The sequence below is a fragment of the Pelophylax lessonae genome (genome assembly GCF_965119305.1).
Source record: "Pelophylax lessonae genome assembly, chromosome: 2".
NCBI classification, from domain to species: Eukaryota; Metazoa; Chordata; class Amphibia; order Anura; family Ranidae; genus Pelophylax; species Pelophylax lessonae.
In genome coordinates, this window is record NC_138769.1 from 576,563,972 (window position 1) to 576,580,047 (window position 16,076).

The following is a 16,076-nucleotide window of genomic DNA, read 5'->3' on the forward strand; positions in this document are numbered from 1 at the left end:
GTGGCCTCGACCCATAGGTCTACGTCCGCTACAACAATTTCTTGGCTTCGTAAATTATTATTGGAAATGTATTCGTAACTTCTGTTCTCTGGTCAAACTCCTGACTGATTTGACCAGGAAGGACAGCAACCCATAGAATAGGTCTCCGGATTCCATTGAAGTCTTTGAGTCTCTCAAGGCTGCCCTTGTTTCAGCTCCTGTGCTAGCACATCCTGATCCTACATTGCCCTTCATTCTTGAGGTTGATGCATCTGAGACTGGAGTAGGCCCCCTTCTGTCTCAACTTCCTACATCTGCATCATTGTGGCTACTTTTCTAGAGAATTGTCTCCTGCAGAATGCAAGGAGATTGGGGACAGAAAATTGCTAGCTATCATTTTAGCTCCTAAAGGGTACCACTGTGCTGGTCCTCATTTTGACTGACCATAAGAATTTAACATTCTTGTCGGAGGCTAAACGCTTATCTCCCAGAAGGGCACGATGGGCTCTTTTTCTGTCAAGCTTCAATTACATAGTCTCGTTTTTACCAGGTACTAAGAATGCATTTTCACGACAGTTTTTCTCCTCCTCCAAGATGGAGTCGGTTCCTACTCCTGTGATATGTCCAGGTTTTGGCGAGCCATTTGTGCACAGTTTGGAATTCAGCTTTTCTTCTCCTCGGTATATCATCCACAGTCCAATGGGGCCACAGAATGAGCCAACCAAGCCTTGAAGCTGTTCCTACGTTGCTAAAATTCTGACCACCATAAAAACTAGTCAGACCTCTTACCTTGGGCGGTATTTTCTCACAATAGGGCCATCAATGCCACATCCCGATTGTCTCAGTTTATGGCGAATTATGGTTTCAAGCCATCCATGTTGCCTGACACATTTGTTCCTCAAAAAATCTCTGCCCTAGAGGAGCATACTTGTGATCACCATTCCACTTGGGTGCAGGACCAAGAGTCCTTGCGCCGTGCCAGTGATTGTTACAGACTCTATGCTGATCGCCAACACCTACCTGTGCCTTCCTACCAGGTTGGGGAGAGGGTCTGGCTTTCATCTTGCAACCTCCGACTCTGTGTTCCCTCACTGAAACTGGCACCGTGGTATATTGGGCCTTTCCGTATTCTCCATAGGCTCAACCTTCTGGCTTATGTATTCGACCTTCCTGCTAACATGCGCATTTCAAATGTATTTTATTTTTTCTTATTAAAACCTTTGGTGTGCAACCGCTTCACCACTTCGGTACCACATCCTCGCCCGGTTCAGGTTGAGAACCATGAGGAGTATGACATACAATCAATCATTGACTCCTGTAGGTTCCGTGAGCGTATACAGTATCTTGTACATTGGAGAGGGTACGGTCCTGAGGAACGCACTTGGGTCTCATCCTTGGACATACATGTTCCTATCCTCCTCTTTGCTTTTCATAGACATTTTCCCCTCAAATCTGGTGCCCCTCTGAGGAGGAGGGGTCCTTGGGGAGGGAGTACTGTCAGGGTTGGGCTCACAGCAGCTCTCTTCTCTGTGCTCAGGCAGCAGTTGGATAATTGTCAGCACACACTGTTTCCTCAGTGGCTCACCTGGTTATCATTATCTGCTCATCAGTCCTACCTACAGCCTCTCCCTTCTGTCTATTTAAACTGCCTTGTTCATTCCTTTCATGCTTTCATCTGGTCAAGATATACTGAGTGTCTCTGCTGTGTTCCTGTTAAAGACTTTGCCCGGCTGATGTCCCTTCTGGTTCCTGATCCCGACCTATTGCTTCTGACTATGCTGATTTCTGGCTCCCTGATCACTGGCTTGTCTGATTTCCTGTTTTGGCTTCTAAACTCTGGCTTATGTTTTGACTACGTTCCTGATCTGTACTATTTTTACTATTACATTAAATGTGGGATTTTTACTGCATTTTCTGTCTCAGTCTGATTCATGGTTCCTGACAAGTTTCCAATAAAATGGTAAATATTCATCAGGTGACTAATCCCTCTGACTGGGATATTTACATTCAGGGCTTCTGATGTTTTAAAGTTCATTTTAAATTTTGTTCACCCAGATATTACACAAAAGAGGTTTAAGGACTAGGATGAATATCAGAAAGATAATGGGCAGCCCATGGAACTGAGAATAGAGCTTAATTTTATACTGTAGGCTTTCACTCTCACAATCGGAATATAGGGTCAGAATGCAAGCAGACATAGAGCTACGTAGGTCAAAATGAGCACTTCCTCCATAAAATTCCAGTCAGCACAGTCTAAGTCCTTTTCTGCTTCTGTAGAAAGCTGCTTGAATCTTTGAGCCTTTGACCGTATCAAGTGGATAATATTTAAAGTATTTGCATTTTTTTTGTCAAGCCTGCTTGAAATCCTCAAAGCCTACTTGTTCAGCATATATAAGGAGTTACAAGCACATGGCCAGTCTGGATGCCTTGATTTCATATCTGGATGATACATTTAAGTCCACATTTAATAAAGAAATGGGCCTGTAGCTGGAGCAAAGGCCAGGGTTTTTGCCTTCTTTTTGACATTACCATAATGTGGATGCATAGCAAATCAGAGAATGTATTGGGGTCTCAGGGATTATGGAGTTGTCAGCTGCTAGAAAGTTTTTTGATAGCTGGTCCTGGAGCGTTTTATTGAAGGTTAAGCCCATCCGGACTGGGGGCTATCCCCGTTTCAGAGCTTTCCCATGCTAGTTCTTGAGTTTTAAGTGATGTTTCTAACATATATTTCTCTTCTTGCATTAGGGCTTGTTCACACCACAATTATATCGTTACACGCATTTTTGAATCAATTTTTACCTGCTCCAGTGAGTTTTTTTGCCCTCTTAGTTTTCGTTTTGACACTTGAAAAATCTTTATTTTCAGCAGCTTTGCCTACCAGTGCATTCCAATGTGTTTACATGTGTTTTAATGCATTCCAGATGAATAAAAATGCAGCAGGTTGTACTTTTGTTTAAAGCACTGGATCTGACTGCACTAGTATGAACCAGGGCCTTTGGAATACATAGCAAACACTGTGCATGCATTCTGGGTGCGTATAAAAAAAAGGGCACTAAAAAACATCTGGTGTGAACCAGCCCTAAAGTAGGGATTTTAAAGGAGGCAAATTAGGTTTGGATGTGTTAGGAATAGTCTTCATAGCGGATCGCTGACTACTGGCAGTTATACACATTTTATACACTCAGAAAAATATTTTTTTCCTCCTTTAGGAGAGAATGTACCTGAAACGGAGCAGCTGAGTGACAATGAACAGATTATTCAGGAAACTTGTGATGAGACCCCAGTTAATGATAATAATTCTTCCATTGTGATCCGAATCTCAGAGGAGGAGAGAAGGAAGTATGAGGAGGAGATCCGCAAAATGTACAAACAGATGGATGACAAGGTAAGTAGTTATGAAGCTGAGAAAAACATCCCCTTTGGAAAAAATGCATGTAAAGTTATTTCCATTTTTTATTTTGTAGGATGATGAGATCAATCAGCATAGTCAATTAGTAGAGAAGTTGAAGCAGCAGATGTTGGATCAAGAAGAGGTAATATTTTCTATACACAATGTATTTATTAACAAAATGCTGCAGGTATTTAAATACTACTCACGAATTTCGTTTATAGTTCTCAGTCCATTAGGAGGAAACAAAAGCCCATAAGATATTATTGGGGTGTCTGTACTGTGCTGTCATGTAGGATAGCTTCCTCAATAGAAAAAAGAGCAGCTTTTGTGTGTAGCTATTACAAGAGATATAGCTCAAAGATTAGACGCAGCTGGCAAAAAGCTTCAACTCTGTGGACCTAGGTGGCAAAAAGCTACAACTCTGGATTTCTGTTGTTTTTTGTAAACCTTCATAGGATCCTGACCTTTTTCAATGATACATTTGACAACATTAGATCTCAGACCTTGCACTCTAAATCATTTAATGGAGTGACATCAGTGGTATTACTTTAGATTATTAAAATACACCAGAGAACATATTTTGATATGGCTTACAGTATTATATATGATACAGAGGGGTGAGAGATTTGCTGAAGAATAACATACTGAACAAACATTTGTTTTATTCTAAAGTCTAGTCATGCTGATATTCTACGTAACAGCTGGGTTGTAGAGCCTGCAATAAGTAGGTTGTCATCCCAGATTCTAGCTGTTGGATATCTATAGAACCATTTTGCCACTTAAAGTTTTTTTGCCATGTCTAGCAAAGTGTATAAACTAAAATTTTTGGTCAGGCATGAGAACTTTGAGATGCCTGCTAGTAGCAGCAATGGTTTTCAAATCAGTTCCTTTGTGCCTCGAAAGTCTCTTAGACCCAAGACCCATGCTGTGCTTAGGACCTTGACTTAATGTTAATAAATGTGCCACTTAAAGTTCAACTCTAAAGACATCTTTTGGTTAAAAAGAAATACTGTGGAGATAGCCTTTTATGCAAATTTGTAAAGAAGCCAAGGCCCTGTATACATCCTGAAATTGGGATCCAAGGTCTTTTAAGGCACCACAAAGTGTCTATACCTTACCAGAAAACTTTTTTTAAAGTTTTTATTTTTTTATTTTTCAAAAACTATAGCTGTATCATATTTTCCCACATGAAAGTCACTGTGATGCTACAGCTACATGGTTTTACCTAGGTTCCATTTTGGCAAGCTAGCTGATTTTGTAAATTTACCATACATTGTGGGTTACTGGTAATTTTATATTGTTATCCTAATCCATATACACTCCTTGAATTGTTCATTCTTGCAGTTGAAACTTGCATATTGCTTAATGAGAGATACTTAGAATGGAATAAATGCAAGCAGGGCATACCAATTCTATATGTCAAAACTGTCTGCTATAGGGCCTGCATATAGGTCTTATGTGATAAATTGTTTTTTTTTTTTTATCAGTTAGAGTTTACTTATGTACCTTCATACTACAGCTGCTAGCATAGTAAGGATGTCTGGACAAATTTCTTAAATCTGATACTATCTTCTGTGCAAGCAGCTATTAGTATCCACTCGAGGAGATAATGACAAGGTGCAGATGGAACTGAGCCGCTTGCAGTCAGAAAATGATTGTGCCAAGGAAGAAGTGAAGGAGGTTCTACAGGCCCTGGAAGAACTTGCTGTGAACTATGATCAGAAGTCTCAGGAAGTGGAAGAGAAAACTATAGAGAACAAAATCCTCACTGATGAGCTGTCTCAGAAAGTTGTAAGTACACTATTGTAATTTGTATTCTGACCACAAGATGGTGGTAGTATGCTGATAATATGAATTTAGTGATTTTTCTCGTGTGGACCTATTGCTAGGTCCAGATGTGATCAGAAGCATGATTTGTAAAATAAAACACAAAGACATGCTTCCCTGGCTGCAGACCTCAGGAAAGATCACAATACATCTTGTGTGATACTATGCTGACCGCGCAGATGATGAGTCTCACACAGAATAGAGGCCATGTGAGATTCGAGGGAAGAGCTACTGCCTTAACCTGCAGGGGACATGAGTTCTGGGCCACACCATATGTTCTGTAACCAGAGACTAACCCCAGAAAAGAGATAAGGACTGAAATTAATTGTAAGGCACACTTTAAGCGTTGGCAGAACAATTCTTGCTGCCGTTTTGTCAAAAGACTTAATAATATTTTAAGTAGCTGTTTATTAGTATTTTAAGTGATTACACAAAATTTTCTCAATTTCAGGCTAGTCTTTTGTCTCTGGAAAATGACCTGCATCGACTGCAGGAATTCAGCACTCATCAACGCAAGCGAATTGCTGAAGTTCTTAATGGCCTCATGAAAGACCTAAGTGAGTTCAGCGTCATTGTGGGCAATGGAGAATTTAAACTGGTAAGTTACTATAAAATTATATGTGTCACTGATTACAAAAGATGGCACTATGTTATGAAGACTTGTCCCTTGTTCACCATAACATTGCACTATTTATGCATGGTAGCTTGAACTATCCCCAACATTCATATTCTCCTGGCTTTTTAATGTGCAAAGAACATTTAAAATCCAGAAAAAAAAATAACTACCATCTCAATTTAATTATTTGGGTATACAGTATGTTAAAGCGGAACTGAACCTTTAGCTTTATCTGTTTCCCAAAGCAGTTATTGTCAAGGCATGCCGTAAATGATAAGTGTCACAGTTGCTTGTGCTCTTAACCAAACTCTCAAGCCTTTAAATGTTTGGTGTCATAATTGGCCACATGTGCAGCACCAGGGCAACTGCAGATAAAACAGAGGCTAAGATGGCAGCCTCCTTGACTGTAAAAATTAGGAGTGTTTACTTCCGCTTTAGGACATTTTTCAGTGTAACAATTTTTATACTTCTCCTTAAAGGAGAAGTAAAGCCAAAGCTCATTCGGCTGTACTTCTCCTGTGGATCATAGGAGTGTGGTTAATTCTGTACTCCTGTGAATCGTTTTCAGCAGACAGCTCGCTAATGTCACAGAGCCAGTCCAGGCTCGGGCAAGATTGCGGTAATAAAGTTGGAATCCGCCCACATGCCTGGACTGGCACCAAGCTCAGCTGCCCCCTCCAGAGCCCAGTGCTCCAGTGAGCATTGTGGGGGGGTAGAGCAGAGAGCGGTGACCGGCACGGAGCTCTGAGAACCGAGTGATCTTAAAGTCTTAGAGCCCGTGGGGGACATCCACTTAGGTAAGTATGATTTAAAAAAAAAAAAAACCCTACTTCTCTTTTAATCAAAGTGAACCTGCAAACGGGTTGCACTTACTTCCCCAATAAGTTTGTTTTAACTTGTGTAAGGACCTGTGGTTTTTTGCACTACAAAACCGCAGGTCACCTCAAGGTTACACAGAAAATGGATTGTTTTCTATGTGCCCCATTGACACTGGAACAAAATCTTCAGATGAGCTGTAGGGCAATGCAGACATCTGCAACATGTCAACACACTTCACCTCACCTGCAGCTTTATTTCTCTCTGCATTTCTATGCACTATGGCTGTGGTGCGTAGAAATGAATAAAATGTCACCATATGACATTTCAATAAAGTTGACAAAAAGAAAAACGGTGCTCTTACAAGTGCAAGGCATCACTGGCCAGAACAAACACTACCCACACAGAAAAACATGGCGTTTTATTTTGCATGAAGTGCAAACAAGGCCTTTCCATGCAATAGACAGTAAAAAGTACAACTGTAAAGCTGTAAATTATAAACAATAGTTTTGTCATCCTGTGGCACAATATACGAGGGATATGTATATATTGAGGAAGGGGAGATCGCCACATGCTCCCCATACTCTGAAGTAATGATTACTTAGAGCAGAACTAAACCTTTACAAATTTCAAAAAACAGTTGCATTCCTGACACGTGTCAGGAATGTAACTGTCACATTGGTTGTGCTCTCAGTCAGATTGTCAGATCATCCAATGGCTGGTGACATAACTGATCACATGTACAGCACCATGGCAGTTGCAGACCATACAGAAGCTAAGATGACAGTTTCCTTGGCTAAAAAGGATAGGAGGGCTTAGTTTTGATTTAATGGAGCGATCAGGGATTGAAAGCAAGTTGAGTATGTGCTGGCGGTGGTGCAGCATTTCAGATAAACATGTTGCTTTGCCCTGCATGGACAAAGCACAGGCAACACCAATGATGCTTCTACCAAGAGATCTTTCCCCAAGTGTGAAAGGTTACATGTGGTAAACTTGCATAGTTGTGCCTATTTAGGAGAGAGATCTGATAGGGATAATACTCCCCAGCTGATCAACTTTTACCTGGGTAGGCTTGACCAAGGGAATTTTGCCATTGTCATTGGAGAAGCCTACTAAGATATGAACATTTTCTAAACTTTCACAGCTGGGTGAAAGTTTTCTAAAGGTCTGTAGGCACCTTTAGGTTTATTATATGGTTGGCTTAGGCTTGTAAAATATATCCCTTTTTGTAAAAATTACTCGTTGACATTGTAGCCTGTGGAAATCAGCGGGGCCATAGAGGAGGAGTTTACTGTGGCTCGTCTATACATCAGTAAGATTAAATCTGAAGTGAAATCTGTGGTGAAACGATGTCGCCAGCTAGAGAACCTTCAAGTTGAATGTCACCGCAAGATGGAAGTTACTGGACGGGAACTGTCCTCATGCCAACTGCTTATATCACAGGTATGGCCGCCTCCCTTATAATTAACTGGATTGTACACATTCCCTTTTTATCCTATTAGGGAATATCTGTATAAACACATCTTTATAATGGTTAAAAAAAATTAGCATTGCATTTTTATGCTGTGCTCTAAGAACTCATGATGATCTATTATAAGAGAATAATAAAGATTAATAGATGCTGGTGACCAGATGAAGTTTAGGTGAAGAACGTTTAGGTGTCTCCAAGAGGTAATGTTTTCAGCATTTTTCTTCTCAAGAACAGTTGTTTTATAAATTAAAAATTTTAAAATATGATCTGTTCCTGATAATTGAAAAACACTACCATAGAATACAAAAAAAAAAAAACAACAACTTAGGAGTGTATTTATAAAAAAAAGGAAAAAAAATGCATAGCAGTTTGTCTAATAAAACTGCATTTAAATGTGTACTGTGCAAATAAGGGCAAAATATAAATATATTTGCTGAAGATTGAATATGTGAATGAGGAAAATACTGCATTATGGCCACCAGATGGTGCTGAGTAGCATAGAAAATAATTATGCTCATCGGCTCCATCTAGTGGTCAGTGTGGTATTTTCCCCATTACCACAGTTACATAGTTACATAGTTACATAGTTAGTGAGGCTGAAAAAAGACACAAGTCCATCCAGTTCAACCTATGATGTGTGTGTGTGTTTGCTTTTAACCGTACATTGTATACCCCTGTATGTTGTGGTCTTTAAGGTGTCCATCCAATAGTTTTTTGAAACTATCAAGGCTCCCCGCTGATACGACTGCTTGCGGAAGAGAATTCCACATCCTTACCGCTCTTACAGTGAAGAACCCCTTACGCACTTTAAGCTTAAACCGCCTTTCCTCAAGTTTTAGTGAGTGGCCACGTGTCTTATTGTATTCCCTTACTCTGAATAGTTTGTTCCTTATGCTAGGGTCGCCAGTACAGTATTTGTACATTGATATCATATCCCCCCTCAATCGTCTCTTCTCCAGAGAGAATAAGTTCAGTGCTTGTAGTCTTTCCTCATAGCTGATGTCCTCCATTCCCCTAATTATTTTTGTTGCCCTTCTCTGGACTTTCTCCAGTTCCAGCACATCCTTCCTGAGGACCGGTGCCCAGAACTGGACAGCATACTCCAGATGTGGCCGGACCAGAGTTTTGTAGAGTGGAAGAATAATCTCTTTATTTCTGGAGTGAATCCCCTTTTTTATACAACCCAGTATTCTGTTGGCTTTGCTTGCAGCAGCTTGGCATTGCATGCCACTTCCAAGCCTGTTGTCTACCAGTACCCCCAGGTCCCTTTCCATCCTAGACTCACCCAGAGGTTCCCCCCCTAGTGAGTAGCTTGCTTTCTGGTTACTGGCCCCCAAGTGCATTACTTTACATTTTTCTACATTAAATCTCATCTGCCATATAGTTGCCCACCCCGTTATTTTGTTCAGGTCCGCTTGCAAGGTTTCCACATCCTGCATAAAAGATATTGGCATGCCTAATTTAGTATCATCTGCAAATACTGAGATTGTACTAGATATCCCCTCCTCTAGATCATTTATGAATAAATTAAACAGGATTGGTCCCAGGACAGAACCCTGGGGGACCCCACTTTCCACACCCGCCCAATCAGAGTACTCCCCATTAATCACCACCCTCTGGACTCTCCCCTGGAGCCAGTTCTCTATCCAGGTACTCACCTTATGATCCATACCTACCTTCCTTAGTTTGTACAGTAAGCGTTTGTGGGGAACGGTGTCAAAGGCCTTTGCAAAGTCCAGATACACCACATCCACAGGCTTACCTTTATCTAAGTGGCAGCTCACTTCATCGTAGAAGGTTAAAAGATTGGTTTGGCATGAACGATTTTTCATGAATCCATGCTGATTACTACTTATAATACCGTTTTCATTACTAAAGTCTTGTATGTGGTCCCTTATCATCCCCTCCAAAATTTTGCAGACTACTGATGTTAGGCTGACCGGCCTATAGTTACCCGGGATATATCTCGGCCCCTTTTTAAATATTGGTACCACGTTGGCTTTTTTCCAATCAGCTGGCACCATACCTGTCTGTAAACTATCCTTAAAGATCAAGAATAATGGTCTGGCAATCACCTGGCTGAGCTCATTAAGAACCCTTGGGTGCAAGCCATCCGGTCCCGGGGATTTATTTATGTTAAGTTTCTCTAGTTTAGCTCTAAGTCTATCCTCTGTTAGCCATGGCGGCACTTCCTGAGGTGTATTATTTAGTTCGGCCTTACAAGCTGGGTTCGTGTAGCCCCCCGATTCCTTTGTGAAGACTGAAGAAAAGAAATTATTTAACACTTCCGCCTTTTCTCTGTCCTCAGTGGCCATTTTTCCTTTATCATCTTTTATGGGGCCAATGTGTTCTGGCCTCGCTTTCTTACTGTTTATATACTTAAAGAACTTCTTGGGGTTCTTTTTACTCTCCTCCGCTATATGTCTCTCGTGTTCTATTTTAGCCGCCCTGATTTCATCTTTACATTTCTTATTACACTCTTTGTAGTGCTTAAATGCTGCCAATGACCCCTCAGTCTTGTATTTTTTGAAGGCCTTTTCTTTAGCTCTAATATACATTTTTATGTTGGAGTTTAGCCACCCAGGGTTTAGTTTTGCTCTTTTAAATTTATTTCCCTGTGGAATGCACTGGCCCACCCCCTTGTTAAGTATGCTCTTGAAGCACTCCCATTTTTCCTCCGTGTTCTTTGTTCCCAGGGTTCTATCCCATTTGATATTTTCTAGCAGCGAGCGCAGTTTAGGGAAATTGGCTCTTTTGAAATTCAGTGTCCTTATATTACCCTTGTGTTTCCTATTACTGTAATTAATACTGAAACCAATTGACCTATGGTCACTGTTCCCTAAGTTGTCCCGTATTTCTATATCCGTGAGCAGGTCTGTATTGTTGGTAATCAGTAGGTCAAGTACCGCATTGTTTCTTGTCGGTGCATTCCCCATCTGACCCATGAAATTGTCCTGCAAAACATTTAGGAACTGTCGAGCCTTGGCTGAATGCGCGGTTCCTTCTGCCCAGTCTATATCAGGATAATTAAAGTCCCCCATTATAATGACATTTCCCATCCTTGCTGCCAATCCTATCTGTAACATGAGGTCCACCTCACCCTCCTCCCTCTGGTTTGGGGGCCTATAGCATACGCCCAATATTACCTTCCCCACAGTGCCTTCCCTTTGAAGCTCTACCCATAGGGATTCTGCTTCGTCCATAGCTCCATTATTAATATCATCCCTCATATTTACCTGTATACTGTTCTTAATATACAAACATACCCCTCCCCCTTTTTTACCCTCTCTATCTCTGCGATAAAGGGAATACCCCTGAATGGTCGCCATCCAGTCATGAGAGCTGTCAAACCAAGTCTCAGTTATCCCCACAAAATCTAAGTCCTCCTCAAACATCAGCAGCTCCAGCTCTCCCATCTTGTTGGCCAGGCTTCTGGCATTGGTATATAAGCCTCGTAATTTTGATGTTTTTAGGCTGCTCTCTTGATTTTTCCCCGTACCCACCCTGGGTATAGGAGCTCCGAACACCCTACCGCTAATGCCCCCATTTCTGCCCTCTGAAACTTGCTTTCCACTGGCTAATTCTACATCTGTACCCTCCCCCCCATTCCCTAGTTTAAAAGCCCCTCTAACTTTTTGGCCATCCTCGCACCCAGTACGGCTGCACCCACCCCATTTAGGTGCAATCCGTCCCTACCAAAGAGCCGGTGACCGACTGAGAAGACGGCCCAGTTCTCCAGGAACCCGAAACCCTCCTTACTACACCAGCTCCTCAGCCACTCGTTAACTTCCCTAATCTCCCGCTGCCTCTCTGGTGTGGCTCGAGGTACAGGTAGTATTTCGGAAAATACTACCTTGGAGGTCCTAGTCCTCAACTTAGCGCCTAAGTCCCTGAAATCGTTTAGGACTCTCCGTCTTCCTCTGCCTATGTCATTGGTACCCACGTGTACCATGACAGCTGGGTCTTCCCCAGCCCCACCCAATAATCTGTTCACCCGATCCGCGATGTGCCGAACCCGAGCGCCCGGCAAACAACAGACTGTTCGGCGCACACGGTCTTTGTCACAGATTACACTGTCTGCCCTTCTAATAATTGAGTCCCCTACCACCAGCACCTGTCTTTCCTTTCCCTTTCTCCCGGCCTCACTGGAGGAGTTCTTGCAGTCAATCTGCATATAATATAGTTCGAGAATTGGTCTCACTCGCTCAGAACAAATTTACCTGCAGTTTCAATGGACAAACAGCTATGCAAATCTTTGTATAAATAGATGCCTTAGTATTATGTATGAACAGTATGATTAGTTTTATTATTGCATTAATGAAATGAATAATATTATTTATAATTGTGAACCAGTAGTACAGTGCTATGGGAGCTGCCATTGATGATTTTATACAAGCACGTTCCAGGGCTGACATCCTTATCCTTCCACATTTATATAATTCAATGTGAGTTCCAAACAAACGGCCAAGTGCAGTTGGCTCGAAATTTCCATTACATTCTGCAGATCGCCATCTTTGTCTCTCTGTCCTATATACACTGATATAGTACCATTGTATTATAGTGCTGTAAGTAAAATCAGATTTAAGATTTCCACTGAGTTCATAACACAGTGTAAGAATATAACTTGGCCTTCTCTTTTGTTTCACAGCACGAGGCTAAGATCAGATCTCTGACAGAGTACATGCACAGTGTAGAGATGAAGAAACGCCAACTGGAGGAATCCTATGATGCTCTGAGTGAAGAACTAGCCAAGATGCAAGCTCAAGGTACTCTGTAGATATCAGTAACTTTGTTAAGTGCACTGTGACCAATTGAATTTGGAGATTAGAGAATCCTAAAATGGATCAATTTGTTTCCATAAAAGAAAAGTTGAGGTCTTACCCACAGCAGCCAACCCCTTGCTTACTTTTTATTTTCAGACGCAACTAGATAAATTACAATAGAAATCTGACTGATTCAGACAACACATCCAATTTCCTTAAAGTGGTTTTCTAATGGATAATGTGCTCAATTTGACTATCAATCTCCAATTCTGCATGGAAAAATGTAACGGTCACGTTGAAGAATTGTGTTTAAACAAATTGTTTTCTAAGCATGAATAGTGAAACTGATAAATATAAAACAGCAAAAAAAAAAAAAAAAAAACATTAATAGCATAATGTGCACGACCCTGTCAACAGTTTACCCAGATTGAACAAAAGGTGATACTTTAATGCTGAAAACGAACTAAAATATGCAGATGATAGGTGCAAAATGTTTGGATGATTTAACGTTCATTTCTATTTTCAATCGATCTTTCATTCAAAGTCTTAAAGTGACAATAAAGTATAAGTAAAGTCTATTCCTTAAAGGGACAATAAAGCTCAACATTTAGACTTTAGAGCTACTTTAAGTTTTAATACATTCCTTTCAAGGGAGTCATTTCATTAAAACCAAGAAAAGAGAGCACAACATTGACATTGATGTTTTAATAGCAACTAATAAGGTATCATCTTCCAATATATAGAAAATGAAAGAGGAATTCTTGCAGGTGGGTATGTGACAGCTTTCATTTTGCGCTCATTTTTTTTGGGGTGGGGGGGGGGGGGTTTAATTAATCAGCACCAGTGAGGTTGTGTTGGCAGCTACTGTAGTTTTGCATTAGGGTTCCATTCAAAATGAATGGCAGCCCAAAGCAATGTACCAGGCAAAGTGCTGTGGGTTACCAGGCATTGTGGTAATGTCTTGTAAAACGTCCGTTGTCATACTTACCTGGCAGGGGAGATACCATGATCATGAAGATTTTTCTCCCAGGGCAAGGCTTAGCCATTGCTCTCCGGCGGTGCTGACCCCTGCAATTTCCTCAAACGCGGGAAACTCGACTGCATAATTTGTGGTAGTGGGGACTGCGCTCGCGCTTCAAAAAAAAAAAAAAACGTGCATTGTCTCAATGCCAGCCTATTTATGTGTCCTGTATGGGTAAGATGCCACATACGAGCAAGCATCGTTACCACACTTGCTGCTCCAACATTTCATATTCCTGAGAAGTTTGTTGTATCGTGTACTTGTGTTAAAAAGTATCTTGTTCTCTTTGTATTGCTTCCTTTGTGTGAAATCCCTGATGATCCAGCCAATCCCCCTGCTTTCCAATTTAAACTAACCACACTAGACATGAGAGCACATCCATCCCAGCATAGTGAATTTTCTGGCTGTGCTTGGAGAACAGCCTGCTTATCCTTCAATGGTCAGACTTGTGCTGACACACTCCCCTGCTTAGCCATTCAATGGGAAGGTCAGTGCACCGCTGTTTCTCCACCCCTAGTTACTGTACAGCTGAGATTATGTGATCACTTTTATAAAAAAAAGAAAGAAAAAAAGCTATTTATAAATATATATATATATATATATATATATATATATATATACATGTTTTGCCTTTCATTTTTAAACTGAATGGGTTGTATTACAAGGTAAAGGTTCACATATACTGTAAGTCAGTTGCCTCAAATGAGGTAAAACCGCAATGATTCTCTGCACGTTATAAATGGATCTGGGGGTGTGTGCAGGTGACAAGTACATTCCAATCTGTAAAAACGTCTTATGATAAGTGATAATGGCAGTTACTGGGCTTGTCATGTCTTTGTTTATCACAGGGGATTCTATGTGATGCTTTAAACTTGTCACAATAAATGATACATGTCAGAGATGTTGTAATTCACTGAAAATTATGTGTAATCAGCACTGTCACTTTCACTTGGCAGAAAATGTGACTGAAGTAGCAGCAAAGGATAAGGAGCAGGATGTGGTGGAAGCCCACGAGGTTAAGGTCAGCATTCTTGTGTCACTAGTCAAAGCAATGTGTCATAAATAAGTAAGGTATATTGATGATATATCACACAAATATTCTAGATCTGAGCTCTAATCAGTGATAGAACACACACTTTTTCATTGTTTAATACTCAGATAATCACATTTATAAACACATTTAGAACAATCTGTGGTGAAGAATTGATAACACCGCACTGGGTCTTGTTTAAGAAAGTGTTTAAAACTAGAACTGTCTGTGCTGCCCATAGCAACCAGTCAGATTCTCTGTTTAATTAATTAAAGCACAAATAGAGGAATGTAATTGCTTCCTATGGGTCACCATCTAAAGAATTGGAAGCACACCAAAGACATTCAACTCCATACAAGGATGATTGCAATGGCAGCACATCGCCCATCGAAAGCCATGCTCCCAACATGTTTCACCCACAGCTGGGCTTAATCATGGGGATCACCGTGCGGTCGTTGCAATAAACCTTGGCTGGAGTTGAGACTCTTCAGTGTGTGGCCTATTAGTTGGATAGTGGACTACAGTGGAGCAAGAGAAGTCTCCAGGACCTTGGCACCCAGCTGATTGATTGATTGATTCTCAAGGAGAATACAGGCTGGCCTGTGAGCGATGAAAGGGGTAGGGTTCATCGAACAGTATGCTTAAAATGTTTAATACAGACAGATCTTCATTCAAGGTAACAAATATCTAGCTGTATTATTATTATACTGTATAATAATAAGCAAAATAAAAAATGGCAAATGTGCTGCAGTCTGTAACTAGCATTAACATAGCATTTTTTTTTGTCCTACTGAAATATAATTTTATTATCTGTGGATCCTGCCAGTAGATCTGTTACTTTTATGCTTTTTTAACTGGGTCACCACGCTGTGTGTTCTGCCATACAATTGCACAGTAGCGTTGTCATATTGGGGTTTTTTGATAGCTCTGAAAAGGAATCCAGGGAGAATTGCTTTCAAGTGCCGGTTTTACAGGCAGCTCAGAGGTAATATGCTGCCCCCTAGACACCTCTTTTTATTGGGAGGAAGGAGGGACTTGCAGTACTGCATCGCAACTGCATGCATTGAATGCGGTTGCAGAACGGTCTGCCAGTACTGCCTGCCAAATGCGACTTGTATTACATTTTCAGAAACCTAAGTTTGTACTGGCAGGATCAACAGAT

At 41.0% G+C, this 16,076-nt stretch overlaps 1 protein-coding gene across 3 annotated transcripts in view; it reads left to right on the plus strand.

Moving 5' to 3' along the window:
* Positions 1-16,076, plus strand: part of KIF5A (kinesin family member 5A) — a 250,881-nt gene that overhangs the window by 175,908 nt on the left and 58,897 nt on the right. For all 3 annotated transcript variants that reach the window (XM_082246229.1, XM_082246231.1, XM_082246230.1), the window contains exons 12-18: positions 3,189-3,364; positions 3,444-3,512; positions 4,955-5,161; positions 5,649-5,795; positions 7,884-8,072; positions 12,749-12,866; positions 14,841-14,905. In XM_082246229.1, coding sequence (XP_082102355.1) covers positions 3,189-3,364; positions 3,444-3,512; positions 4,955-5,161; positions 5,649-5,795; positions 7,884-8,072; positions 12,749-12,866; positions 14,841-14,905 — 971 coding nt within the window. The remainder of the gene's footprint in view (positions 1-3,188; positions 3,365-3,443; positions 3,513-4,954; positions 5,162-5,648; positions 5,796-7,883; positions 8,073-12,748; positions 12,867-14,840; positions 14,906-16,076) is intronic.